The sequence below is a fragment of the Eptesicus fuscus genome, chromosome 20 (assembly GCF_027574615.1).
Source record: "Eptesicus fuscus isolate TK198812 chromosome 20, DD_ASM_mEF_20220401, whole genome shotgun sequence".
NCBI lineage: Eukaryota > Metazoa > Chordata > Mammalia > Chiroptera > Vespertilionidae > Eptesicus > Eptesicus fuscus.
Window position 1 is genome coordinate 40946387 of NC_072492.1, and position 27579 is coordinate 40973965.

Consider the following 27579-nt stretch of genomic DNA (forward strand, 5'->3'; position numbering starts at 1 on the left):
TAATGCTCTCTTTATCCCTGAATTTAAGCAATTTGATTATGATGTGTCTGGGTGTAATTTTATTTGCATTTATCCTATTTAGGAAACTTGAACTTATAGGTTTTATAAATTGAGGACTTTCACCAAATTTGAGAAGTTTATAGCTGTTATTTCTTCAAATATTTTTTCTGCCTTATTCTATTCCTTTCTGTTTTACTTTCTGTCTCTATGACTGCTCTAGGTACCTCATATACGTAGAAATATACAATATTTGTACTTACATGCCTGGTTTATTTCACTTAGCATAATGTTTTCAAAGTTCATTCATGTTGTATTATGTATCAGAATTTTCTTCTTTTTTAAGACTGAATAGTATTCCATTATATGCATATACCACACTTTATTTATTCATTCATCTTTTGGTGGACATTTGGCTATGTTTGGCTATTGTGAATAATGTTGCTGAGGCCCTGACTGGTTTGGCTCAGTGGATAGAGCGTCGGCCTGCGGACTGAAGGGTCCCAGGTTCGATTCCGGTGAAGGGCATGTACCTTGGTTGCAGGGCACATCCCCAGTAGGGGGTATGCAGGAGACAGCTGATTGATGTTTCTCTCTCATCAATGTTTCTAACTCTCTATCGCTCTCCCTTCCTCTCTGTGGAAAAAAAAAATCAATAATAAAATATATTTTTTTAAAAAATGTTGCTAGGATCATTGGTGTACGTAATTTTTTAAAAGGAGCTATCTAGCCCTAGCCAGTTTAGCTCAGTGGATAGAGCGTCGGCCTGCGGACTGAAGGGTCCCAGGGTCGATTCCAGTCAAGGGCATGTACCTTGGTTGTGGGCACATCCCCAGTGGGGGGGTGTGCAGGAGGCAGCTGATTGATGTTTCTCTCTCATCTATGTTTCTAGCTCTCTCTTCCTCTCTGTAAAAAATCAATAGAATATATATATTTTTTAAAAAAGAGCTATCTAATAACTTATTTTGAATGTATATCTAAGGCACAGAATTGCTGGTCACAGGGTATTTGTAATCATTTCACCAAGTATTTCTAGATGGTTCACCAGAATGACTGTCTGCATTCTCATCAGCAGTGCATGAGAGTCCCTGTACCTCTGCATCCCACCAACAGCTTTCTAATTTTTGCTAATCTAATAGCTGTAAAATAGCTATTTCTCTGGTTACTAATCTCTAGTGTTTAAAATCTCTGTCATATTTAAAGACCTGAGGAAGCTCTGTGGACATCCCCACCATATTCTGCCCTAGTGTTTAACCAGTTCCTGGTTGGGAAACTATTCTAACCCAATCTTTCATCCTGCTGATGAAATCAGTTCTGAATCTGTTTAAATCAAGAATGGCATAGCAAGGAGCCCTTTGCTTTCCACAATCTCATTTTGGATTGTTTTCTCTCCCAGCTCTTCACTTCATTAGAAACCTCAGAAACCTGCACCCAGTTCTCAGACTCCCCTGAGTCCCTGCTGAGCATGACAAACAGCCCGGAATGCAGTAGCCCAGAGATGGACAGAGTGGTCTCCTTTAAAGGCAAACAGCAGCAGGCCCCCCAGCACCTCTTCCAGGAGAAAATAGCAAGAATTTCTCTGCCTACAAAATCCCAGCGCTACTCGTTGAACCCACGTTGGACTTGGCTAAAGAATAACATGAAGAAACAGCATCTGATGTCAGAGTTGTTCACCAAGGTTCAACTGAGGGAGAAGCTCTCCTCGTTCCCAGCTCCCTACAACTCCAAGCTGGTGTTAAGTAACCAGTCACGTGAGTGCCAGCCTGCCCAGGGATATACCAAGAGCACATGGAGTAACCAGCAGGACCAGTCCTAATCTTTGGGGAGCATCCAGTCTGAAGGGGGATACATTCCCTGTCCTTAGGGTGACCGCAGTCTGATGGTGGAGACATAGTCTGTGTCCTTAGGGAGTCTCCAGTCTTATTGGGAAGATAAGAAAGATAAAAATAGAATGCTATGTCTAAGGACCCTCTTCAACATTCCCTGGTTCTCATTCAGTTGAGGCCCATTCAGCTAAATCTGTACCAGATGGAGGCATTAAGTATGAAAAAAACAGGGAAGAGAAGCTATTTGGAGAAAAGAACAAGGGATGATTCTGATTCAGGATCAGATGTAGACCAGGAGACCCTAGAGGGAGGTGGCCTTATCCAAGAATTTGTGCTGAGTCCAGCAGCCTAAATTGATAATGACAATTTATCAATTTCTTTGCCTTTCCAGAAAACTTCTCCCTGCCCCAGGAGTGTTACTTGCGCAGCCAAAGCTCTCATGAAAAGAGGCCGCTGGATATGTCCTCCCTCCTCTTCTTGAAGAATTCTCACCGCCGTGATGTTTCTCTGAGGGATCTACTGGTGGTTGCCACTTCAGCCCGACTGGATCCGAGGCCTGGCAGAAGACGTTTGGGTGTTATGAGGGACCCGTGTATACAGGATCGGGAAGCATGCAATCACTGCCTGATCTCTGGCCAAAAAGGATGTGAGAGGAAATAGGTAGGCCCACCCACATTCCCTTAATGTGCCTGGTGCATTGGCAAGCACCATATGTATATACTTCTGGAATGAATGTTGGGTAAGTAGGTGGATGGATGGATTGATTGATAAATCCAGACAGGTAAGTAGACAATTAAGACTAACCTTAGTTAAAATGTGACCCCCTTGCAATTTATATTTTTGCTAGGACTAATCTGTCCCCACTGCTTTTTAAAATATATATATATATTTATATATTTATATATATATTTTATTTTTATTTTATTGATTTTTTACAGAAAGGAAGGGAAAGGGATAGAGAGTTAGAAACACTGATGAGAGAGAAACATCAATCAGCTGCCTCCTACACACCCCCTACTGGGGATGTGCCCGCAACCAAGGTACATGCCCTTGACCGGAATCGAACCTGGGACCCTTCAGTCCGCTCTACCCACTGAGCCAAACCGGTTAGGGCTGTCCCCACTGCTTTAAGTGTACTTTGCCTTGTCTTCACTTATGGCTAAAATTGAGACCCTCATTAATGCCGGTCCCAGAAGTAGAACCATGTCAACTATGAGGGGTTGATTCCCACATCTTTCATGCTGTGCCAGCCTGGCCTAGGTCCAGGCCACTTGCCCCAAAGCTGGCCCTGTAGTGGAGTGTACTGAAGGGACTGAACAACCCGACAGTGGATACTGAGATTTGGAAACAAAGATCTTTAAGCTTTGATTCTACTGTGTGAAAGGACCAGAGGGACCAAGGAGCCCTCTGTCAGAACTTCAGTTGGTATATAAAAACTTAAGAGAACGCTGCAACAGAGCATTGCATAGTAGAGGGGTTTGTGCTGCTGGGCACACTTGCTTTTGGTGTACCAAAAGCCTTGCATGCATTATCTCAATCCTCAAAGAAATTCTAAGTGGTTGATACCATTGTTATTCTTTTTTCTTTTTCAAATGAGGAAACCGAAGTTTAGAGAGGTTAAGTAACTTGCCCAAGAATATACAGATAATGGGCTCCTAAGCTTATGCTCTTAATCACTACCACTTATTATCTCTGGCCAGCCGTCTTGGCTGCTCTTAAATAATCTATAGCAAATGTTTGGAGCTATAGTGATGTAGGAAGATGAATGTAGGTAAAATGAGTTTCTGGTGACCATGGATGTGAATCACCTGAGCATCTTCTGATACACTAGATAAGAATGGCGATGATGCGTTAATTGACTTGAATATTCTAGAGGCCATTTTACCATTTTACAGGAAAATCTAAAAAAATCTTTTTTCCCCCCCCTAGAATCAGACTGGATCTCTGCCATCCCCCACCCCACCCTACCCCACCCCACCCCACCCCCATTTTACTTTTTACTCCCAGGAAATGATTTGTCTCTTCTTACAGTGTCTACAATGCCCATGGGATCAACCAAAAGTTTTATTTTCTCATCTAGATATCCTAGTCTTATAAGTCCCTCCCTCTCACTAGCACCACTGAGGCCAACAGCCTTGCCTTTTGTGCCCTCCCAGTTAGCTAACAGTGCTGTAGGACCATGACTTCTGGGAGTTATTGATGTTGTCCCAGGACATACCCCAGTTGCTCCTACCAGTGTCATTCCGATGGGCCCCTCACATGGCACCATCATCCAGAACACTCCCCCAGATAGAGCAATGTGAGGGAGGAGTGTGTCAGAGAAGGATTCACAACTGTCAAGAATCCAAAGCCCTCAGTCCACCAACCGGCCTGTGCCAGTTGCCAGTTGGTCTTCAACTCCAAAGAGCAAAGGCAGAGAGAGGGCTAGACATGATGGAGAACTCAAAGCCCCGAGTAAGAGAATTGGGGCAGTCATAACCACCAGGTACAGATCATACTTCCTCCCATCCCAGCCACCTCAGTACCCAGACATCTTCCTGCTACTGCCCTTACCAGCCCGACTCAATCTCGCCAGTGAAGACAGAGGTGAGGTGAGAGTGCCCAGCCTGCAGATGTTTCTTCCATCGACCTACAGAAATGCTGCATTTCCCCCTCATGTGTACATTAATAAAATAAATCACCATGCTCAATGCCAGGACAAGGAGCCTGATTCAGAGTCAGAATGGGAAGGGGTGGGAGGAAAGATAGTTCTCCCTCATTAAGAAAGCCCCAAATCCACTGAAAATGCGTCAAGGACCTTTGAAGAATTTCTTTGGATGAATGGTCTACAGTGAGCCCTGCCTACCTTGCTGGGAGCCCAGAGTCTGAGGTGGTTTTTTTGGCGGTGGGGTGCACTGTAGCTGCCGTGACTCTGCCCAGCATTGGGCCTGGCTCAACTCCAGGCCTAACATCTCACTTTGCCTGCCAGTTTATTCCTTACCCTCTCCAGGAATGTAATCCAAGATTTTCGCCTCACTTGCACTTCCTAAGGTAGATCCCTGGAGAGAGCTTTGGAGGAGCAGAGGTGGAAGAAAGGTGGGGTATGAAGTCAAACACCTGCTTCACAATGTGGACTCAGCTTTGCCTTGTGGATTCCCAATGGAATGAATTTCTGGCCTCAGGGATGTCAGGGGATTCTAGGGTACCTGAAACCTATAGTATCCCTCAAGCAAAAGACCTTAATTATCCATGATATTAAATAGAGAAATTAGACTCAAGCCATCTGTGTCCAGCTGTAAAACACACACAAGTATATAATACCTTCATCCGCACCTAGGCCTGCTTTTCAAAGATTCCTGGTGTAAGGTTCTTTGTAGTAAATAAGTGAAGGTCATCTAGATGGCGGAAGACAGAAGCCCTGGTTACTGTGGGGCGACTAGTAAAAGCTCAATCATCGCCTTGAAACCCCTCCCTCCCACTCCCCGATTCACCAGCCCTTTCCTGATGCCATTTAGAAGGCTGAAAACAGACTGACCTGAGGCTAGTATTCCCATTGTTATTGTCAGGCTGTCATAGGTCATAACCAGGCCCACCCAAAAGATGTAAGACTTGCTAAAATGGGGCTCTACATTTCTCCCCAGTCACTTTCCCCACCCAGTCAAGATATCTGAGCTGATAAAAAGCACGTCTCTTAATAAGGTGAAGTCAGAATTATTTGTGTTTCTAAGGGACAATTTGGCGCCAGCCCCTTTGATCCTAGCGACAGGGTCAACTTCGTGGGCCTGCAGTCTATGCCGTGGCGCAGGGCTCCACCCTTGGAAGGGCCCTGCACTTGGTTTAATGCTCTTGGTCACCGTCTTGAAATTCTGAATAATTTTTGAACAAGGAGTTGTGCCGTTTCATTGGGCAGTGGGCCCACCAAATTATGTAGCCAGCTCTAACTAGAAACGTTTAACAGCTCTGGTTATCCAGTGAGAAGGCAAAATGGAGGGCTGCCTTCCTAGCCCCACCCCCTCCTGTGTTCACCCGCAGGGCTCTACAGGGCTCCGGTCTGCTGAATGCTTGTGGGAGACAAAAGTGCTTGTGGCTGTCCTTGCCCCCTCGGAGGAAGGGCCTCAGATAACCAGCCACTAAAGAAAAGATGGCCAATAGGGGACAAGGAATTGACCTCACACACCCAGCCAGGAGGGTCAAGGCAGCTTCATTTGGATGACTTATTTGAGGAGGCAGGAAAACACAAACAGGCTTTTAAAAAGCGAAAATGAGGTGTGGGGCTGAGCTATAGAGCCCTGGAAGAAAAATAAAAACAACCCTGAACATGGTCAAGAAGTAAGGTCTAGTCCAATTGGGCTGAATTAGAATGGAGAACTGGGAGAGGATGATGGAAAGATGGCTTAAGAGAGCACATTGGAGACCCAGGCACCCTTATCATCCTCATTGCACTCCTCATGACAGTGAACTTGTTTGTGTGACTGTCTCTCCATTGGACTGTACCAAGTTTTTGTATTCCCAAATCCCCTGCTTTTAGCTACTGCTTGGGTCATAATAGAGATTCAGTAAATATTTGCCGAATTAATTAATATTGTGAAGGGTCTAAAATGTTATCCCGGGAAGTGTTCCTCTTAACTTAGTGGGCTGTGAGAAACCACTGAAGGCTTTTGAATGGGAGAGGGATTTTATTTAGGGTGAGAAAGGTGAATCTGGTAGCAGATGGTAGAATGGATGACTGGCAAGGAGAGAGCCTGAGGTAGGAGAGTGGTTTGGAGGCTCATACAGTGGCCTGAGTTTTAAGCCCTGGCAGCCCCCATCAGAATGGCTGACTCTGGGAAAGAAACGAGGGCAGGTCAGTGAGCCAGTGTAGAGCTGGACATAGCAGTTGAACAACTGTAAGGAATAAGGAAAAGGGAAGAAAAAGGTGGCTTCCAAAGAACGAGTCCCTGTAAGGAAATAGGGACATTGGGAGAAGAAGCTTTGCGGGATGGAGATCAGAGTGTCTGTGTCATAAAGCAAGTGGATGAGTTCCTGTCCTCAGATGGGTTTAAAAGAGCAGCACTAAAGGAGAAGTTTCTCAATGCAAAAATAATTTCCCTAAAATTATTAGGAAAATGGCCACCTTGGTCTGGGCAGGTTTTTCTAGGCTCAGAACTATCTGGGCAGCTAAAAAGACTATGTGCTCTCACCTTAGTGTAGATCAAATTGGTCAGTGGAGCGGGGGGGCCATAGTGGGATGGGGGTGCCCTGGATCTAGAACGCTCCCTCGGAGGGTTCTGATGCATAGCCATGTTTGGGACCCACTTATCTGGCTCACCCGCACTGGACAGCCCCTAACCCACCTCACACAGGCAGGACACCTCCTCTGAGCCTTAAAAGGGCGATTTCAGATTCTAGTTTTGCTTCCACCCTGGCAGGGAGTATAAATCAGACAGATTGGCAGCTGTTCTTAGCGTCCTCCCCCACCCATCCCGGGTGATTACATGAACCGAATATAATCATTCACAACCCTCGTTCTTTACAGCTGGCATGTCACTTAGCTTAATTACAGTGCACTGTGGCGTTTCAACTTGAGGAATCTAAAACAGCAATAAAATGGGTTTTGCAAATTGATAGGGAGGCAATGAAGACCTTGGGACTGCAATTTCCTAAGGATTGCTTTCAATTATTTTGCATTCTCCAGCCATGACTCTAACCAGTAGCCTGGGAAAACCAAACAGGCAGCGTGTCCTGTGGAGGGTACTTCATGCCTCCTGAGTGCACACTGTGTGCTGGGGAGGTGGCTGGAGGCTCTAGGAACTGCCTCGGGGTGGGAGGGGTTGTGATTGTCCTGAGCATGTGTTCTTCCCATGAGACACCTGCTAATCATGCTTCCGTCAAGACATTCCCACACCATGTGCTCTGACTGGTCTGGGGTGACCTTCAGCAAAACCAGTCCTTTAAAAATCTAGGGTTGGTGCCTGGTTTCTCTGGCCCTTTGATTTCTTTTCCTGTTATTTCCTGGTTCCTTTTAACCCTTGAAAATGTACTTTTTGGGCAACCCTTGTGAAAGGAAAGGCCTGGGTGTTCCTCCCCCACCCTGCTTTCTGAAGCCTAGTAGTCTTAGGAAAGATCACACAAATTGGACCCCAGCCATCTGAGAAAGAGATGGAAGCAGCAGGAAGCTGCAGCAGGCAGTGCTGAGACAGATCCCTCTTGCTGTGAGCAACATTGGTGGGCATGATCCTCAGGAGCAGAATGCCAGCTGCCTCAGCAGTTATGCCAGGTGGGAGAGCAAACACTGAAATCCTGTTGGCAAAGCCAGCAGGGCCATCACACTGTGGCCAAAGCAAACAGAGGCTGAGGCAGGCCAGCTGCAATGAACTCTCACTCTTACTCAGATCTAGATCTGGCAGAGGGTGAGATTGAGCTGGCTGAGCCCACGTACCAGGGCATCGGATAGCCATGGGTATGCTCATACCCATCTCTTTGGCATAGTCCCCTTTCATTTTGGCACTTTGGCCAAGGAAAGTCTGATAATGGTAAAGCATGTCACATGTATTACTTTGGCTATTCTTCCCAGCAGTCTGTGAGATCAGTATTACCCCATCTTACAGATGAGAAAATTGAGGCTAGGGGAAGGACATCAGAGCCAGGACTTAGTGTGGGGTCCTCTGACTCAGGGTCTGCTGCATTTCTCATTCCCTCCACCCTCCCACCTCTCCACCCAAACTCTCCCATTTCAATTCCCACAGTCCCTTCCTGGGCAGAGCTCAGAGGAGGGTAGGGGTTGTTTTTGCTTTTAGACCAGCTAGTTGACACCCCTGAGTCTTTATCTGCCACACCCACCAACACAGAGGCCCAGGAAAATGAATACGATTACAAATATTTTCCATTATTTGCATATTTTAACAAGTCACGAACCCCTCCCCCTTTTATTTAAACATGAGAGATCTGAATCAAGATCTCTGTGTTTTTTTTTCTTCATGTTACAATGTGGTTGCATTTAAACATAGACTTAATAGACCCTCTTATGACCTGCTACCTACGAAAATGCGTCTCTCTTGCCACCTGGTTGGGAACTGTATATTTCACGGAGAGACACACAGTGGCTGTATTCTTGTCTCCTGGAGGGGCTGGGCGCCTACTGAGAGAAGAGCCAGCTGTTGGGTTGGCTGCACCCTTCCAAGTCCCCGTTCCTCAACCGATTTCCTGATGATCGGAGATTTCCTGATTATTCCCCAACATCCCCGTTTGAGGGGAGAGAAGGACAGGAGAAGAGAGGAACCCTTCATTGAACTCAGTGGATCTTATAACCAGTCCTTTTCACCACCCAGCATTCTGATTTGCTCTCCTGGGGACCTGCAGGGAAATGCCATTAGTCAGGGGGGCCTGGGGAAGTGGAGGCGGAGGGCCTGCTGGGAGCACGTCCCCCATGTCTCCCTCTGCAGAGCACAGGGCGGGCTGGGGGTCCCGAGGAGAGAGAGGCCGGTGCAGGGCTGGTTTGGAGGTTCTGTTGGAGAAGGTGCGCACGGGCAAGGCGCGTCGGGGCGGCGAATAAGACGCAACGAGAAGAAAACCTTACCTCCCACCCCCCAGGCCTGCGTTGCTGTCCCAAGCGACCGAGGAGGAGGGCTGATCCCAGGCGCTGAGCCGAGAAAAATCCCGGGTCCACCGCTGCTCTCTGCGCGCTTCCCCGACACCGCACCCCGAACGCGCTGTCCAGTCCGCACGCATCCCGCCTCCCGCCTCCCGCCTCCCGCATCCCGCTCTGGAGCCAGGCCCGGTGATCCGAACCGCTGCCGCGGGGTCAAAAGGCTCCCGCTAAGACACCGGGACTTCGCCCCAGCGGGGTCCCAGGACGATCCGCCCGCGGCTGGAAGAAGCGGGACAGGTTGGGAGCGCTGCGCCTCCGGAGCTCCCAGCAGAAATGCTCGGTGCAGGGCCCGGCAGCGCGTTATGGGGCGCCTTTCTCTGGCTCCGCTCCACGCGTCTCCCCTGCGGCTGCTGCTCAGGGACCCCAAAGCAGCCGCGGTAAAGCTGGCTCCCCAGGGGAGCGTGAGACCCGCTTCCTCAGGCATCAGCTTAAGCACAGGCGTCGCTGCTGTTGCTATGGGCACTGGGGCAAAGCGCTTTATGGGCTTCCTTACCCCCCAGGTCTCCCCAAGAGGGGGCTGCCATCTCCATTTACAGGTGAGAACGGTGGGCCCCAGTGGCGGAGTGAACCCAGATATGTAGGAGGCAAGATTCAGCCATGACTCCGAGGCCACAGGGACCCCGGTGAGGCCCTTCCCAGACCACGGTGGCCTGCACTTGGCCTGTGTGCTCTGAATTCAGTTCCGTGTGGAGAGCAGTGTGAGGCCGCGTGGCCGGTGTGGTCCCCTCCATCCTGTCACTGCTCCCACAGGGGCTCCAGGTGAGGTCAGGTGGGAATGGTGGTTACCCCCATCTCACAGAGGGGAAAACGGAGGCTCAGCTTTTCCAAGGCTCCATTGACTTGATTCTTTGTCCAGAATTGGACAAAGTTTGCTGCCTGCCTGTGCCCAGGGAAGGCCACTGCTGGATTCCAGGCGGGAGAGAGAAAGAGGGCTTCAGAACCTCCCCTCCCTCAGCCTCCCTGGTCCCTGGCACCTCGTGCTTTACCTTCCTCCTCCCGCCGGTTTTGGAAGGGCAGAGGTTGTTTACCCTGGGAGCAGGCCGGATGCCTCTGAGGTCAGCAGCCCGCCCCAGCTGTCAGATTGAGGGTGAGGGCTGTGGAGAGGGGACTCCATAATCCGCTCCACCTTGCCCCCAAGACACTCCTGACCTACCTGAAGCATCATCCCAACTAGCCAGGGATTTCTCTCATCGCCCCTTACCCCCTGCCTGGCTTCTCTTCACTCCTGGGGAGGAGGAGCCGGGAGGAAACCCAAAAACGTGCACTTTCCCAGAAGCCAGGGATTGGGCATTCAAAGGCTTTGGCAGTGACTCCCAGGATGGGGTTAGGAGAAGGGGTTAGGAGTAGGGGTTAGGATTAACCCCCTCTTTTTCTCCACTCACTGACTCCCGCCTTCAGAGCCCAGAAGGGGTTAATATTTCACCAGCTGCCCCCTTCTTTCACCTGAAGAATCCCCAAAGGCTTTTCCGGAAGCCCAGCTGACGTGTGGTCGGTCCCAGGTTGTCAGCGGGGAGGGGGGCACTGGCCCCCAGGCAGCCCCTCCTCACCTGTGCAGTCCCACCTCAGTGTGTCTGCCCCCGGATTCCCCTCGGCCCCTGGCTGACCCAGACACACTGATAAGCCCCCAGACGGCCAAACATCGTTAACTTCTTTGCCTTTCTAGAGTTCTCTCCCTGTCCTTTCCCCGACCCCAGCGGAGGGGGGGCCCGGGTGCCTGCACTTCTCCTAGGTGCTGGCTTCCAGGGCCCCAGCCTTCCGTCTTTGCCACCCCCCCCCCCCGCCCTGCCCCTCCTGCTTGGGGATGGGGAGCCAACATTCCGAGACACTCGGTTGGTCTAAAAATAGTCTTTGCTCATCCGCTACCCCGCCCAAGCCCCCTTACCCACATGGACTCTGCCTCAGAAGAGCCCCAGGAAACAGTAACACATTAAGAGAGAGAAAGGGGAAGGGGATGTCAGAGAATGCCAACGAGGATTTCAAGAATTGAAGCTTAAAAATCTCAGCTCAACCCTGAACAGGGAGGGAGGAGGGTTGGATTGTCCCTTGGGACTGCACCCCCAAGCAGTTCTTAGTTTCTTATTTCCTATTGCCTTTAAAACTTTGGCTCACTCACACAAAAAGGGGATCAGACTGATAGGAGGCAGTGTGTACCCCCAAACACCCGGCTGCGCTGCAGGAAGATGGTGGTTTTCCCGTGGGTCGTGGAGGGTGGACAGAGCCCTCGTGGGTCATGGTCCCAGGTTCCCAGGGTGGGGAGAGCCACCATCATTGGAAAGCGGACCCTTTGCGGCTGCAGGCGCCACCACTGCCGCTGGCTCTCCTTTCAAACCCTTCCCTGGTGCTCTTCTCCCCACCTTCTCCCGAGAAAGAGACGGTCCTGGAAAAGGCCCCTGGAAGGCGGGCTCTGACGGGTGGGGTGTGGAGAAGTGATATCCACAGGGGAGGGCCCATGCCCTCCCCCCCCCCCGTCGTGGTGGGGATGGGTAGGGACCACCTGCCCTTTTAGACGGAAGCAGAGTTCTTAAGCCCAAAAATTGTCCATGAATTCAAACAATTTTTAAATAAACTGGGACACTTTTCTCACGTAAAATAATACAAGAACGGGACCAAAAATTAAATATCCTTTGGTCAGAAGTCCTGGGGGAGAGCTCTTTTGACAGGCAAAGAAATAGGTAAGTTATTATCTGAATATTTTTTAATCTTTAAAATTTGATTGACCAAATCCAGACCTCACTTCCAACCGTTTGGAGGGATTAAAACTAACAAAACCCTGGAGAAAGCGTGTATATCTCGTTTTTTGGGACCTTAAACACTACCCTGAGGCATTGAGCGCCCTCCCTGCGCGAAGTCAGCGCTCAGTCAGGGCAAGGCTAGCGGACCCTAATGCTGGAGCTGGGCCGGGCTGGACTTCCCTCCGGACCTTCCCCTAAAGGTGTGCCCACGCGAGTGCAGTTTCCCGACTGGCATCTCAGGTGCAGCAAATGGACGCCGACCATTCCGTCTTCCAAAGAATTCCTGCGAGCGCGGGCCGCGGCTCACTGTGCGCCCCCGCGTGGGAACATCCCGCGTGGGAACATCCCGGCGACTGAAGGGCTGCGTTTGTGAACGAGCCTGGGCCCACGGAGCACCTGGAGTTTTGGGCGCCAAGAGGGGGATGGAGGTGGTCCAGCGAGGGGTGGTGGTGAGAGGGGGTGGGGACCCCTGAGGCTGAAGAGCGCCGCTCTGGAGAGGAGAGTGAGAGGCGGCTTCTGTGGCCACTCGCATCCCTCCACTCCCACCCCTCCACTCCCACCCCTCCGGACCCTCGACTCCTCCTTTGCCTCCCTCACCCCTCCAACTCCAGTCCCATGGGACCCTTCTTCGCTGTCGTCCTCCTATGTCCCCTTGTCCTCTGAGGACACATAGGCGCGTGGCCATCACTAGGTCGTGGCAGCAGCCGGCACCGGTAACTTTCTACCAGTTGGCTGAGTGGATGCCGAGAAAGTGCAGGATCTCCAGTAACCCATCTGCCTGGTGCCCGCGGGGCCTTATCTAAGCCTCCCCCACCCCGTTTTCTAGTGTTTTGTAAGCTCAAGCTCTTGCGGGAGGAGAGCCTGCTGACCGCGCGGGGTTAGCCCTGGGCCGAGGCTCTGAGCAGAGAGGCTGCCGGGGGCACGGGGCCTGAGGTCTCAGGTCCGCAGCCCAAGCCGGTTTGCATCACAGTCCAACCTGGACTTTCCTGCGGCTTCTAATCCGAAGGACAGGCGGAGAGGATGAGGACACGATTAAGAAAAAACAAATCTCTCCCCATTTTCCAGTCAAGATGGGAATTCCGCAAGAGAAAATCCGAACGGGTGATAGTCTGAAATCCACGCTCCATCCCCTCTGTTCTGTCCTCCACCTACAGGAGAAATTGCTTGGGAAACTGCAGTATACACAGGCGGATACATGTGAAACCCTCCCTCACATGTACAATCCTGCTCACCAAACAAAAGCACAACTTCGTGTTTTAGAAAATATTAGAACAAATGAACGAGAAGCTAGATCAACAACAACAAAAATAGAAAACGGAGAGGACATACACAGTTATCTGAAAAAGGACGCACTCTGTGCTTCCAACACTCTAAAAATAGATTCAACCTCTATGAATATTAAAAATGCACGAGGCCTTCGATATACGGCCCATTTCTAAGACAGACATACTCGCACATATACACAGAGTCGTGTAGATTATATGCACCAGCACGTAGAAAGGAAGAGAAATTTGGAAACAATCTAAATCTCTCTCAACAGTTGCCTGGTTAAATAAAGTACCGCACAGCAATACAATAAAACAGCCGTTACAAAGAAGGGCACATTAGTAACGATTTAGAACCCTCAACCTGTGTTTTTTATTTATTTTATTTTCTTTTTAAAAAATATATTTTATTAATTTTTTACAGAGAGAAAGGGAGAGGGATAGAGAGCTAGAAACATCGAAGAGAAAGAAACATCGATCAGCCGCCTCCTGCACACTCCCTACTGGGGATGTGCCCGCAACCAAGGTACATGCCCTTGACCGGAATCGAACCTGGGACCCTTGAGTCTGCAGGCCAATGCTCTATCCACTGAGCCAAGCCGGCTAGGGCAATATGTGTTTTTTAAAAATAAAAGGCAGAATACAAAGCTCTGTGTGTGGCACGCTGCCATTGTGTTAAAGGCGAGTCTGTAAGGACGCCCAGGACTCTGGGAAGATGTGAGGTGAGGGGCAGGAGGCAGGGTGTACTTCTCAGCGTAGGTCCTTCCGTAACGTTTGAATGTTTCCTCTTGCATAGGTTATGTGTTTCTTTAAAGAAAGTAAAATCTGGACATTTTTACTCTAATCGTGTTTAATTATACAGGCAATAAAAGCTGATTATGGAAAATGTTGAAAACAGAAAAATGTTAAACTATATTTCTGCTTATTCGGGTCTGATCTACACAATCTTTATAACAACCAAAATGTAGACTTTCCCCGGATAATTAGAACTAATAACAACCCAGACCACTGACTTAATTCGTTTTAAAAAATAAATACGCGGTATTTTTTTCTTTCTAGAGCAAGTTTGCGAAATCTAACGCGACCAGCATGAGGTTGGCATCGGGGTACAAAGCTCTATTCGGGGTAATAAGGACGAGCTCTTTCCGCTCCCAGACAGCCCAGATCTCCCACTGAAGAGTGAAAAGGGAAATGGTTGGCACCATTCGGGACATGGGTCCGAATGTTCAAGTTGATTTGTACTCATTTTCAAGTTGAAATACACGCGCTGGGCTCCCTGGCTTCGGGTCTTCTCACCCGCTGGCGGCTCCGGCTCTGCGGTTCCTGCCGCCGCTCCGGCGAGGAGTCTCGGGGCGCCTCCGGAGGAACCGAGGGGCATCGGGGGATGGAGCTCGGACAGCAGTAGCGGGCACCCCACCCCTGATGGGAATAAATGCTCCCAGAGGGAAATGCCCCCCTGCGCCCTCTGCGCCCCTCTGCGGCCTCCCGGTGCCGAGGCGAGAATTGAGGGCCCAGACCCAGGAGCCCCTGGCTCCCCGACCCTCCCCGACCCTCCCCGACTGCTGGGGCCCCTGGGTCCCTTCTCATCGGGTTGGGCAGGCTCCGCGCCTTATTCACAGGCCGGGCGCCCGCCGTGCAGGTTATCCCCGGACTCGCCGAGGTAGCGGGCGTCCTGGGGTTCCCAGGCTCACTGCCCTGAGCTGCACCCCCGCCCTCGGCTGTTCTCTGTGGGTCCGCGGCTCCCACCCGCGTTGGTTAGGCGCTGGCTGGGGGTCCCTGGAGCGAGCAGCAACAGCTCCTACTCGCGCAGGAGAAACGCAGGTCCCCCTCCCCATAGCTTTGCCCACACCCTCCCTTTCCTGCCTTCCCTGGCGGCGTCTCCGCTGTCTCTGGAGTCTGCCTCGCGAAAAATATAGGGCAACTGAGGCACGCACAGAAAGAGGAAAGAGATCTGCTGAAAACTGGGTTAAAAAGAGTGTGCGGATGGTTTCTTGGTCGGAAGGATCCTTAGGAAGCTTGGAGAATGAATTGTGTGAAGGGAAACAGACCGGGAAGGGGGGCTCAAGTTGGGGCTGGGGAACATCTGGGTTAGGAGAGGGGGGCAGGGAGAGCCCACGGTCCAGGAACCCCACAAAGAGCCCCTGAGAGGAGGTCTCTGACTTGAGAGCGGGCAAGCCAACCTCCTGGGCTGCGGGTCCGAGGTGGTTCAAACACCACAGGAATTACAAACCGACTGGATTTATCCCCAACAGCAATTCCCTCCCTTTCCTCCTTTCTCTCCCTTCCTGGGGATCCTGCTCCCCATTGTCAGTCCCCTCCAAAGGAAAACTGTTACGTGCTGGAAAGATCCTTGTCAGACCAGCAGGGTCCTTGGAATTTTATTCCTCTGTCACCTCCCCCCGCCCCCCCCCCCCCCCCCAGTATACAGTTCGGTTCCATTTGATTTGCGTGGCTAAAATGGGGGGAGGGGGGCTTGGAATCTGAATATTTGCCCCAAACCACCAGTTTTCTTTGTCTAAACGTGGTGTGGCTCTGTGACACCAAGCAAGAACAGATGACCAAGAATAAGACAAATAATACAAATTAAAACAAAAATGCGTTGGCTTTTCGGGACTTAAAAATTGTGGGTGGGTTTCTCTCTGGTCCTACTTCTGGCCTCTAACCTGACCTAGGAGATGAGAGTAGAGTTGGCAAAACTTCAGGATCACTCTAGGTTGTTTTGTTTATAAGCAACAAACCAGAATACTTTCTCTCCAATGTTCAATCCGTGGAGGTGAGAGGATCCCTCCCCCCCACCCCCACCATGGGGAGCAGTGGGTGGGGAAACACGCCTACTCCTAGATGAGGGCAAAGGGGGAGGCAGTTGACCAACTCCCCAGGAGTTAACTCAGGTAAAGTGAAAATTCCAGCCAATCAACTATTGTTTGGTCAAAGAAAAACCAAACAGTGGCTCTGGCTGATTTCTCCTGGAATTGGCTGAGCTGGCTGGTTATTTTGGCATCTCAGAAAGCCAACCTGGATGGGTGCTGAGCTGGGCGATCTGTGTCTGTATCAACATGGGTTCTGGACAGTTCCAGCCCCTGCTGCTCTCCTGTCCAGCTGGCTAGGACTTCCCCTCGGCCCTGTGTGCACTGAATTCCCCAATTCCTTTAACTCTAATTTGCATCCCTCTTCTTGTCTCCATCTATGCTCCCATCTCTCCTCCTGTCTGCCTGTCACAGATTGCATTCATTTCTCTGGGAGGTGGGAGGTTCCTTTGGATCCAGTGCCTCAGATCTGGTGAAGGAGTTAACCAGTCACTGGTTAACTGGCTCATTCAGATGCTAGGTCGGAGCATGTGTGGGCGGCTGCTGTCTGTGGTTCTGTCCGCCTGTCTTTTTGCAGGTGGTGCTCGTGGGAAGGGTTTCGGATGCCTTATGGAGTAGGTAAATTTGTCTTCATGGGGCGGGTGAGCTGCCACAGTTTGTGTTTGTTACATTCCCACACACTTTGAAATGACATCCATTGTTTTTTTCCTCCTGAAACTGAAATTGTTAAGTGGCCGAGGGAGAGAAGAGGGTTTAATTTTGTTTCAGTTTGCAGTCTCCTTGGCCTGGCCGCGAGTAGAAAAAAATTCCAGGCCGCCACTGAAGCTGAGACAGACTTTACCATCTGGTAGGACCTGGGGGACTTTGGGGACTAGCGAGGGTAGAGTTCTGGGGCCTGGAGGGAGCTACAGGGTGTTTGAAACCTAGCTTCCCTTTTACTAAAAACTAAGTGAATAAATGCTGGTGTCCAGATCAAGATAAAACATTAAAGGAGTCCGAAGGGAAAAGAAAACCGGGAAGAAGAAAGCTGGAGCGGAACTGGCTCAGTACAGAGCCCCTTGTCAGAACCCTCCACACCCAGCTCTGGGGCCAAACAAAAGACTAAGACAAAACAAGCCACCCCGCTGTTCTTCCTTAAGTCTCCCCTTCTTTTCTTCCTCCAAAAGCCCCGCATGCTCCTCTGGGATAGGAACCCAGACAATGCTGAGTCTCCCTCCCCTTCTCTAGTTAAACCCTGGATTGGGGCGGCGGGGGGGGGGGGGTGGGGGGGGTGTTCAAAGTTGGCCTCGGATCCCTGCTCCTCTTCCTCCTCCCATCCCCCACTCTGAATTGCCTTGGTCTGTCTGGGCAAGGAGCTTGGCAAACAGGTGTCACTGCCCAGCCTACACGCCCTCCCCCCTACCCCATTCTATATTCCAGATTCTCTTTAACCAAACAGCTTCAGGTCCCCCAGCCCCACTATCTCAAAAATGTTTTTAAAATGTAGACTCCCTGATGCCGTGGACCAGCCCTGCAGGGCTAACGGCTCTGCAGGGACCCTGCACTCATTCTGGGAAGCAGCCTGCTTTGTAGATGTGGGGCCTAGAGTAGGGGCTTTTCAGTTAGACAGAGAGGAATCTAAAGGCCAGACAAGAGCAATTCCACGCGGCACAGCAGAGACCTCGTGATGGGAGGCGAACATGAACCTTGGGTGATAAGACCGAATTTTAGAGGCCCCAGTAGTAGAAGGAGAGACAGCTGCCAGGTCAGCTGAAACAACATTCAGCATAACTTTCTCTTCTGCAATGAGATGGCTTCACAGGTCCTTTGCAGGTAGTGCAAAACAAGTGACTAGCAACTAGCATAGATAAATGGCGTGTATAAAACACTAGATTTTCTAAGAAAGAAACCAGCAGTTGAGAAAACAAGACTCAATCTCTTCTTCGTACCCCAGCTGACTGAGTGAGCTCTCTACAAGCTAAAGTCACACTTAAATTTCAGCCCAAGACCTTCAAAGGATAAACAGAAGTTTTGTGCAAGTCTTTGAAGGGGATCACACACAGCCTTGTTGCTCAGGATGGATTTCGTGCAATTAAGTTTACGAAGGCAAACTGTGTTTCACACACAACTCACCTTGAATAACCCAACCATCAATTACTAGTAAAACCAGGTTCTACAGGGAGAATTTATTCCACTTGCTGGCTTTTTATGACCTAGCTATAGTTGGGAAATGGAAAATGCGAGGACTTCAGTGCTGTCTGCGCCGCATTCTGCCCAGGCATGGCCAGGCATGGAGACTCCCTCTCACCGGTCCCAGAGAGCAGGACCCAGCAGAGGGGTTGACTTGGAAGGGTAGAGCCAATTTATTGGACCCCCTTCAGCTTCTGCCCCCACGTCCCAGCCAGTGTTTCCAGGAGTTCCTCTTGAAGACAATTTGGGGCTTTGGGGTGGTTGAAGCACCAAAGCTGGAGCCCTGGAAAGGGGGGGGGAGGGGGAAGGAGCAGGAGTGGGGTTCAGGGATGAGATAAAAATCCCGGCTCCACGCTCCTTGGCAGTTTCTGGGAGAGGAGTGGTGTCCTGACACTCTCCTCTGTGCCAGGAGGTCACAGCTTTTCTGTCTGGGAACCACCACACACAGGTCTCTTCTTAGTTTTTTTTTTTTTGGGGGGGGGGTCTCTCCATGAGGCCAGCACAAGGTGGTAGGCTGGTTCCTATTCCCCAGCAGAAGTCCTCAAAGACCACCAACTACGAGAGAAAAGACCTCTAAGAAAGAAACCAGCATTTGAGAAAACAAGACTCAATCTCTTCTTCGTACCCCAGCTGACTGAGTGAGCTCTCTACAAGAGATTAGTTAGAACGTGTTGTACTCTTTATAGAGTTTCCACTTCCCTCATCTTCCTGTGGGCAGAGAGGATCACTTCCATTTTACAGCTGAAGAGACTGAGGGTCAGAGAGCTGAAAACCAAACAGCTGCCACGACGGGCCAGAGCAGGGACAGAAGTTCAAGCTCCCCACGTCAGTAATGTCCTAGAAACAGGACACACACACACACACACACACACACACACACACACACACACACACACATCAACGTTCACCCTCACTTTCTGAGGGTTAGCCTTCGAGAACCCCCATGGATTCACCAAACTTTCCCCCAGGGAGAGGTCAGAATTGGAAAATGTTTTGGCACCAAATGGACCCAACCATGTTTTCCCTCTGCGGTGCTGGAGGTGCCCACTCTCAGACGCTGGGGAGTTAGGGCCTCAGTTGATTCCGCTGTAGGTGAAGTTTTCCAGGCCTGGCTCCCTTGTTGTTCATATGGACACAGCTCCAAAGTGGAACGGGGAAGCGGGAGTGACAATCGCCCTCTACCCGATTCTATTGTGCGGATTAAATGAAAGGCACACGCTTACAGGGCATTTACGTTCCTGGCACAGCCGCTAAGATGATGAGGACTCTGAACGGGCCGCCCCCGAGAACCCCGGGATGTAACTTAAGAGTCTGGGCGCCAGGTGCTGGGCAAAGTGGCATCGAGGGAGCGCCTCCCCCCACACCCCACTCCCCGGGTGTTAACTGGGTCCGCAGGAGGGAGGGTGCCTCCCGCAGACGCACTAAACGGGATTTGGTCCAGCGGGCACATCCGCCTTGCGGTGGGACCTCCGGCTCAAGGTGAGGGATCCCTGGAGGGCAGGGCGCACCTGCTGGCCTAGCGGAGGTCTCTGGGAGTGTGGAGGAGGGTCTGGGAGGAGGGTCTGGGAGGAAGCTCCCGCGCTCTCCAGCTGCGCTGCAGTTAGAGAACTCACCCGCCCGCCCCGCGGACCGCTTTGCCATCCAAGAGCCGAGGTAAACCTCGCGGGGTGCAGAGTCTACCGTCTCATTACTGACAAATCTGCCGGGCTAGGTGTTGACACGCGGAAGGAGGGGAAGTAAAGCTTTTGGACACAAGAGGGAAGGTCCTTAGGCCGCCCCTCATCTAGATGGAGAGTTGCTGTGGTCTCCATAGTTCCTATGAATTCTCCTACCCTGGAGGGGCCCCCTCGCCGGCCTACCATACACGGATCTAGGGCCACGAAGGGCCTTGGGGTGAGGGGCTGGCCCAGGGTCCATTTGTGCCTTCCCTGGCCCAAGGCTTGACCTGTGCCGCTGGGACAGATGATTCACAGGCCGGAAGAATCATGCAGATGGTCTGAGCAGAGGACAAATGAAGCAGAATCTGAAGGCAGACTGGTGTGGAGGATTCCAAGTCAGAGAGCACCCCAACCCTTTCTGCACCATCTACACACACACACACACACACACACACACACACACACACCCACACACACACACCTGGAGATCTGGCTGGGCCTGTGCCAGATCCCAGGGTTATTGAGAGATTGGAGGGGACAGAGAGATGGAGTCTGCTCTAGGCCTCCATTCTATGGAAAGTTTCCAGGCTGACTTTAGGGATAAGAAACTGGGAGCACTGGCCTAGTATAGTGGAGCTGGAACAGCTCGACCAGCAGTGCCTGGGAGGGGGTGCCGTGTGACCAAGCTTTGGCCCTGTAGGACCTGGTAGACATGGAGCTGAACTTGAGGAGCTTCTCTACTCTCATGTCCCAGTCTGTCTGACTTTTGGGAGTCCCCTGGGAAGGACAGAGCATCCCTGGAAGGTCCAACATTGCATCCAGCTGCCATCGTGCCTACATGCCCTGTGATTCACCCCTCCTCCTGCTCCCGCTATGGCATTTTGGAACTGCCTGGAACCACAGAACTGACCACTGGTTTCTTGAAGTCAATTCATTCTGACTTGGACAAAACAGCTTATTTCCCTAGGTATCTGCCACCCAGCCACTTGAGCACATAGCTGACTAGAAGGGAATGATCTGTAAGGATCCTCCCAACCCCAAACACCAGTTGATTGGTTTGCATAACTGGGGAATTTGGGGCTTCCTGTTGTTCAAAAGAAGGGAGAAAGGGGGAGCCCCACATATCCCCTCAATCAGAGACAGCACTGCTCTAATTAATTATTTCATTGGAAAATTTTTTTTTTTATTCTTCTAAGCTTCTAGATTCTTAGCCCCTGGTGTTAGTAGCCTCCAAGATGGGAATCTCTTCTCAAGCCCTATCACAATGATATAAGCCACACAAAGGGACAGCAAAGATCTTAATGTATTTGGGGAAAGAGTTCTGGCACCCAGGCCCAGTAACAGCTACAATCCCCTCCAGTCATGGATAAAGCTACAGACTCTCTGGAGATTATTAAAAAAATTTATTTTCTGGGTGATTTTCTGGTTTAAAGTGAAAGGCATTCTTAGAAAATCTCTGAAGGATGCTGGAGGGGAAGAAGTACTAGTTTAAACTCAGGCAGTCCAGAGCCAACACAGAGTATGAGCCCAGAGCTCTGCTCCAAATCTCACTTTGATAAAAGGGGTCCATGTGTATGGCTCACTATCAGCTCTGGACATTTAGGATCAGTGTAGACAGACTGCAGACGATCAGGCAGACTCTTCCCGCCTCATGAGGTGTTGGGATCTGGGGTAAATGGCTGGTCCAGAACCTTGGGAACCTCATGCTAAGATAGACGCCCCTCCCGCCCCCCTCAGGTCAGAGTCCTCAGGTAGTAACCGGGAACAACCTGGCTCATCTCAGGCTAGAGCCGAAATTCAGAAAGGCACCCACGGATGGATCTCATGTGTGTGTGAGATGTCTGCCTTTCTCCTCTCCCAGCTTCGTTTCTTGGAACAGATAACTTAGTGGGAAGAGAAGGGAAAACCTTTTGCTGTGGGAGTGGGGAAGAGACAGAGAAGGGAGAGATGGTCAAGTTCTGGGCCACTGGAATGGTCTCAGGCTTCTCAGCAAGGGAAATGGGGGAATCAGAGCAAGAGATCCAACCTCTCAAAGTGTACTTTCCTCCAAGCCTCAAACTGACAGCTCCACTTCAGGCCAATTAGGTGGGTTTGGGACTCAGGGGACCAGGGCCTTGGCACTGACATTCCTCTTGATTTAAAGAGTAAAAACTCAGTCTTTGTCTCTAGCAGCGTCTATACAAGAGCAGCCCTAAGAATAGTCAGTATTTATCCTGATAATTATCACCTACCTCTACATTCCCTGAGGCGGGGGGGGGGGATTATAAGGTGGAGATGGGGGTGGTGGTTGTAAGCAACTTTAATTGCTTTCTTGAACTTGTAGGTAGTTTTTTCCCATATATTCCTCATTTCTGAGTGCCAGCCAGGATCTCAGGGGCTGGAACAAAGGAAGCTGAGTCTCCCAGGACCCTGGAAGCTGCTACAAACAACAAAGACCTTGGTTATGGGTTCCATTTAAAAATCCCACCCCCGCCCTGGCTGGTTTGGTTCGGTGGATAGAGCTTCGGCCTAGGGACTGAAGGGTCCCAGGTTTGATTCCGGTCAAGGGCACATGCCTCGGTTGTGGGCAGCCAGTCAATGATTCATCATTGATATTTCTATCTCTTGCTCTCTCCCTTTCCTTCCTCTCTGAAATCAATAAAAATGTTAAAATAAAATTAAAAGAATCCCACCCCTGTTACTCCATTTCCAAGTTTATGTGGGTGGGTAGGGGGAGCGCTGGAAGGTTCCTCATGGAATTATGGAGTGAGAATGGACCTCTTTAATGGGTACTTTGGAGTTCATGCCCTGGAGCTGATGGTTCAACTGAGCCATGATGGTTGCCTCACAGATGCCAGGTGAAGGGGCTGGGCTCCCTCAAGGCCCTAATAACTGTGCCACACCCTAGGTCTACATGGAACACTCAATGGTGAGCTTAGTGGCCTCTTTGTGGCTCCTTCTGCAGTCTTCCTCCACTCCGACACCCTCAGCCTCTAGTAACATCCCTGCCTCTGCCCGCTTGCCTCTCTTCTGCCCAAAGTGAGCACCGAGGAGGACTTAAAGAGCAGCTGGCCCAGCCCTGCCCTCCTTACACAGTGCAGATAGGAAAACGGAGGCACAGAGAGGAGAAATGACTTTGCTCATCACACTGAGCTGAACAAAACCTTGCCTGATACTTGGGCTCTACAGTGCAGCCCTCTAGGCTCAGAATTTCTAATGGTTGGGGCACAGTCCAGGCCTCCCCAGCAAAGCCCAGGGTCAGAAGAGGAGCCAGGGGACTCGGGTCAGGGGGCCTTCCAACTCTGCCAGCTACACACGTGGCAGGCAAGGAACAGCCCCCTGGCCTGCCCAGAGCTGCAAGACCAGAGACCAGGGGCCTTGGTCTCTGTTCAGTGACCCTCAATTTTGTCTCCCCTTCCCCACTCCCCGCCTCTGATCAGGACCCCACTCACAGTTGGTGGACTTGGCTAAGGCTCTTCCTGTTTTTAGGCATTTAATAGTGAGGGAACAGTGTGGTTGGAGGTAGCCTCCCCTCTTGGCAGACCATCTTTTCATTGCTTCATAGACACACTTGAACCACGATGGAGTCCGCGGTTGATCAGTTCTAACCTCATAGCTGGCGCCCTCAAATCTCAGCCTCAGAAGCACTTGGATTTGTCCTGAGAGGGTCCTAATCCCAAGGATGTTGCAGGGCTGCCCAGATGGGGGGAGCCCGAAGGCGATAGTGGCCTCCTCCTACCAGCCAGGCCTTCACTCTCTGGTTCTTGTAGCTCCTGGACCCCGCCTTCATTTCGTCCAAAAGATTTCCCTCTACAGCCAGGAGAGGCCCCGTCTGACTTCACTTCAGGGAGAAGGGCCCGGCGCCTCTCATCCCCAACGAGGCCTCGCAATTCCAGTCACTGGCAGGAGCTCCGAGGGTGGCGACACCGATCTAGACCTGCCCGCAAGGCTGCCCCCTGCCAAGGCAGACAGCTGCCCGCAAGCCCTTCCCAGACTTCGGAGAACAATGGAAAGTGGAGAGGGTGGAAAGGAAAACTGAGTGTGTATGTATGTGTTGAGGGAAAGGGGGTAGAAAAAGTAAAATGGAGATAAGGGAGAAAGAAATAGATGTAAATTAAAGAAATAAATGCAAGGGAAAGAGAGAAAAGCGGGAAGGAAGGGAAAATTGAAAACGAAAGAAAAATGAGAGGACGAGAAGCAAACAAAGAAAAAAATAGTGTAAGTGAAAGGAAAGGAGAAAGGAACAAAAGGGGGCTAGAGGAACCGCGGCCGGAGGGGAGAGAAAGTCAGCAATAAAGACAGAAAGAAACAAAACAAGAAAGAACGCACACGAAGCAAGAGAACTAAAACGGGAGGAAAGAAAGGCAGGAAGAAAAAAATACAAATATAAGAAGGAAAGGAAAGATAGCAAGAGACTGAAGACAGAGAGGGTAGAAGAAAAGACAAAAGAAAGAAAAGACGAAAGGAAGAAAAGAGCGCACCCAATGAGGCCAAGTTCATAAAACCCAGAGCAGGAAGGAAGCGATCCCCAGCCGTTTAGCCAGGCCCCTTGCAGTCTGGCGGACGTCGGAGCCCCGACTTTTCCAGAAAAAGCAGCGGCGCCACTGCAAATAAATTCTCATTCTTGATCACCACCAACCTGAGGGCCTCGGGGGTCGCGACCACGCACACTGTTCCACGTGGGAGAACGAAGTCACCGGGTCAATCTTTGCTTTACAAAAAAGTAAAACAGAATTTAACAAATGCCGCAAGTGGGCGGGTGGGCGCCTCTCGCCCCCTCCCTTTGGTTGCGGGCCGGAGCCCGGGCGGGGGCGGGAGCTGACACCGAGGTGCCAAGTCCCCGTGGCCAGAACCCCCCGGGGCGCGGCGGCCGCGCTCAAAGGCCCAGCAGTAAAGGTCACAGGCGGTCTGTGGGGCCGCGCTGAATGGGCTCCCGGTGATAAACAGACTCTTAACTTTCAACTTGGCCTTGACCTTCCTGGAGGTGTCTGGCCGGTATGTAAAGGAGCAGATGAGGCTTTCAGCGCGTTTGGTTGGGTCGGTAAAGGGGGCTGGGGAGGGGGAGGCTCAGGGTCTGAGAGGGGCTGCCTGGAGGCTCCCAGCAGGACACAAAGGATTCTGTGGGGCTGGGGGGAGGGCTGACTCAGCCTGGGCTGGCTGGGCGGTCAGACGCCTGGGTTGTCCTGAGACCTTAGACTTAACCTCCCGTAGAGCCCTAGGGAGGTTTGGGAGCGGGGGAGGAGGGGGCGTGTTATCTGAACCTCAGTTTCTTTATGTGGGAACCTCAGGCTGATTCAGGGCCGAGAGAGGCAAATACAAAGTGACCCATACTTTTTGGGACAATTGTCCTTTAATTTTAAAATAAAAACAGGCGTCTTGTAGTTCATTAGAAATAGATACACACGCAGAAACACAAATGGAACTCATACTTACTCAATTTATAAAATGCTTTCATATGCAAAATATCAATTTAATCTGCACAGCATTCCTGTGAGGTAGGGGTTATTGTGCCCATGAGGAGACAGATACTTTTTACAGATGAGACTGAATCCTACTTTATCTGACTCAGGTTGAGGTCTATGATCCGTCACTGACAGTTGCCTATACGTATGCCTTACTGGAAATGGGAGCACATGCTCATATGTTAATATATATGACATTCAGAACAGTTCCCTAGGACCTAGTAGTTGCTAAATAAATTGTAGAGCAAAACAAACCAAAACCAGCAAACCCCATCATTTTTATTTGTATGGAAATCTATCTGTTTGACTGCCGGTGAGCTGTTATTCCACAACAACGCAGAGCTATGTGAGCCTCGCTGCTTATTTTCTTTTAAAAAAATATTTATTGATTTCAGAGAGGAAGGAAGAGGAGAGATAGAAACATCAATGATGAGAGAGAATCATTGATCGGCTGCCTCCTGCACGCCCCACACTGGGGATCGAGCCCGCAACCCAGGTATCAAACCCTTCAGTCCGCAGGCTGATGCTCTATCCACTGAGCCAAGCCAGCCAGGGCCTCGCTGCTTATTTTCATAGACACGAATAAGGAAACCATGTATCCAAAAAGCACAGCGGCGAGCCATGTGGTTATGAATCTTTAAGTTTTTGTACTTACAAAACAGATAAAACTGATATACAGTGCAGAAATATCCAGCGTACAGCTTGAGTTTTCACAAAGTGAACACCCCATGTAAATGAGAACATGTGCAGCCCCCCCCCCCCCGAAAGCTTCCTTACGGCACCTCCCACTCAGGAGCCCCTCTCTCCAGCGTCATCTCCTCTAACCTAATTCTGCCTGTTCGTGAACTGCATAGAAATAGTCAGACAAAAGTTAATCTTTTGGGTCTGGCTTCTTTCACCCACATGCCTTTGTGGTTATTCATTTTGTGTGTAGCAGTAGTTTTTTTTTTATCGCTGTGTAGTACTCTAATTTTTAATTATAGCGCAATCTACTTACCCATTCATTATTGGTGGACATTCAGTTTTGTTTCTATTTTTGAGCTATCACGAATAAAGCTGCTTTGCACATTCCAGTACATGGCGTTTGATGGACAGGAACATTTTCTGTTGGGTATATGTCCAGGAATGACTATGATTATTTATGTTTTAATTTAGGGATTTATTCATGCTTGTACTACCAAGTGAAAAAAACTTTGTCTTTAGGTAAAAATCCCGATATTTCTGTCTTTCATAGTGAGACAAGCTACAAGCTCTGATAAGAAACTGGGAAGCGCCAGAGTGTGCTCAAGAATTTTCACCATAAGCATCTTTGCCTTCGGCATCTTTGCTGAAAGCATTTTTGCCAAAAACATTTCACCACATAAGTAATTTACCATAAGGCAATTTTGCTGTAAAAAAAAAAAAGATAAAATAACTGGTTGACAGTTTAATTTTTTTTTTGCTTCGTTTTATTTCTCCATTGACAAACCAAGTAACTGCGTTGAAGACAATGTACTTAAGCTAGTTGTTTGGTTTCATTTCTGCATTGACAAAGTTCTCACAGTCACTTCCATTTTTATATTATATATAAAGCTTAGCTAGCCCACATAAAGGTCCATACAGTGAGTGGCTATGATGGTGGTCTTAAAATAGTTAGCATTTAATTCTTCCAGAGGACAATAATTTGCCCCAAGCGTTGGTTTCTTATTTTGAAACACACTACAGGCATCTTATTGCTCTTTGTTCTATTGGCTTCGCAGATACTGTGTGTTTTACAAACTGAAGATAAGACTCTCCACCAGCAAAAAGACTAAACTTGCTGGGGGGGGGGGGGGAAAGACTAAACTTGCTGAAGGCTCAGGTGATGGTCAATATTTTTTTTTAAGCAGTACAGAATTTTTAAATGAAGCTATGTACTTTTTTTAGACATAATGCTATTGCACACTTTAGACTACAGTCATGTAACATGACTTATATGCACTAGGAAACCCCGAAATTCATGTGACTCATTTTTGTGACACTCTTTTTATTGCAGTGGTTTGGAACCGAATCCAAAATATCTCTGAGGTAGACCTGTACATTGGGAGGAGATAAGAGTC

The 27579-nt window shown here is 50.1% G+C and overlaps 1 protein-coding gene across 5 annotated transcripts in view; it reads left to right on the forward strand.

Annotated features, from left to right (window-relative positions):
• The window catches only part of TTLL6 (tubulin tyrosine ligase like 6), a 52523-nt gene extending 24944 nt beyond the window's left edge, over positions 1 to 27579 (forward strand). The window contains exons 14-16 of one of the 5 annotated variants that reach the window (XM_054709279.1): positions 1394 to 1748; positions 2215 to 2483; positions 4854 to 5089. In XM_054709279.1, coding sequence (XP_054565254.1) covers positions 1394 to 1748; positions 2215 to 2483 — 624 coding nt within the window. In that variant the 3' untranslated portion in view covers positions 4854 to 5089. Of the gene's footprint in view, positions 1 to 1393; positions 1749 to 2214; positions 2484 to 3752; positions 3804 to 4853; positions 5090 to 5834; positions 5911 to 27515 lie in introns of those variants that run through there. The other 4 variants (XM_054709276.1, XM_054709277.1, XM_054709278.1 and 1 more) reach the window with 4 other exon arrangements.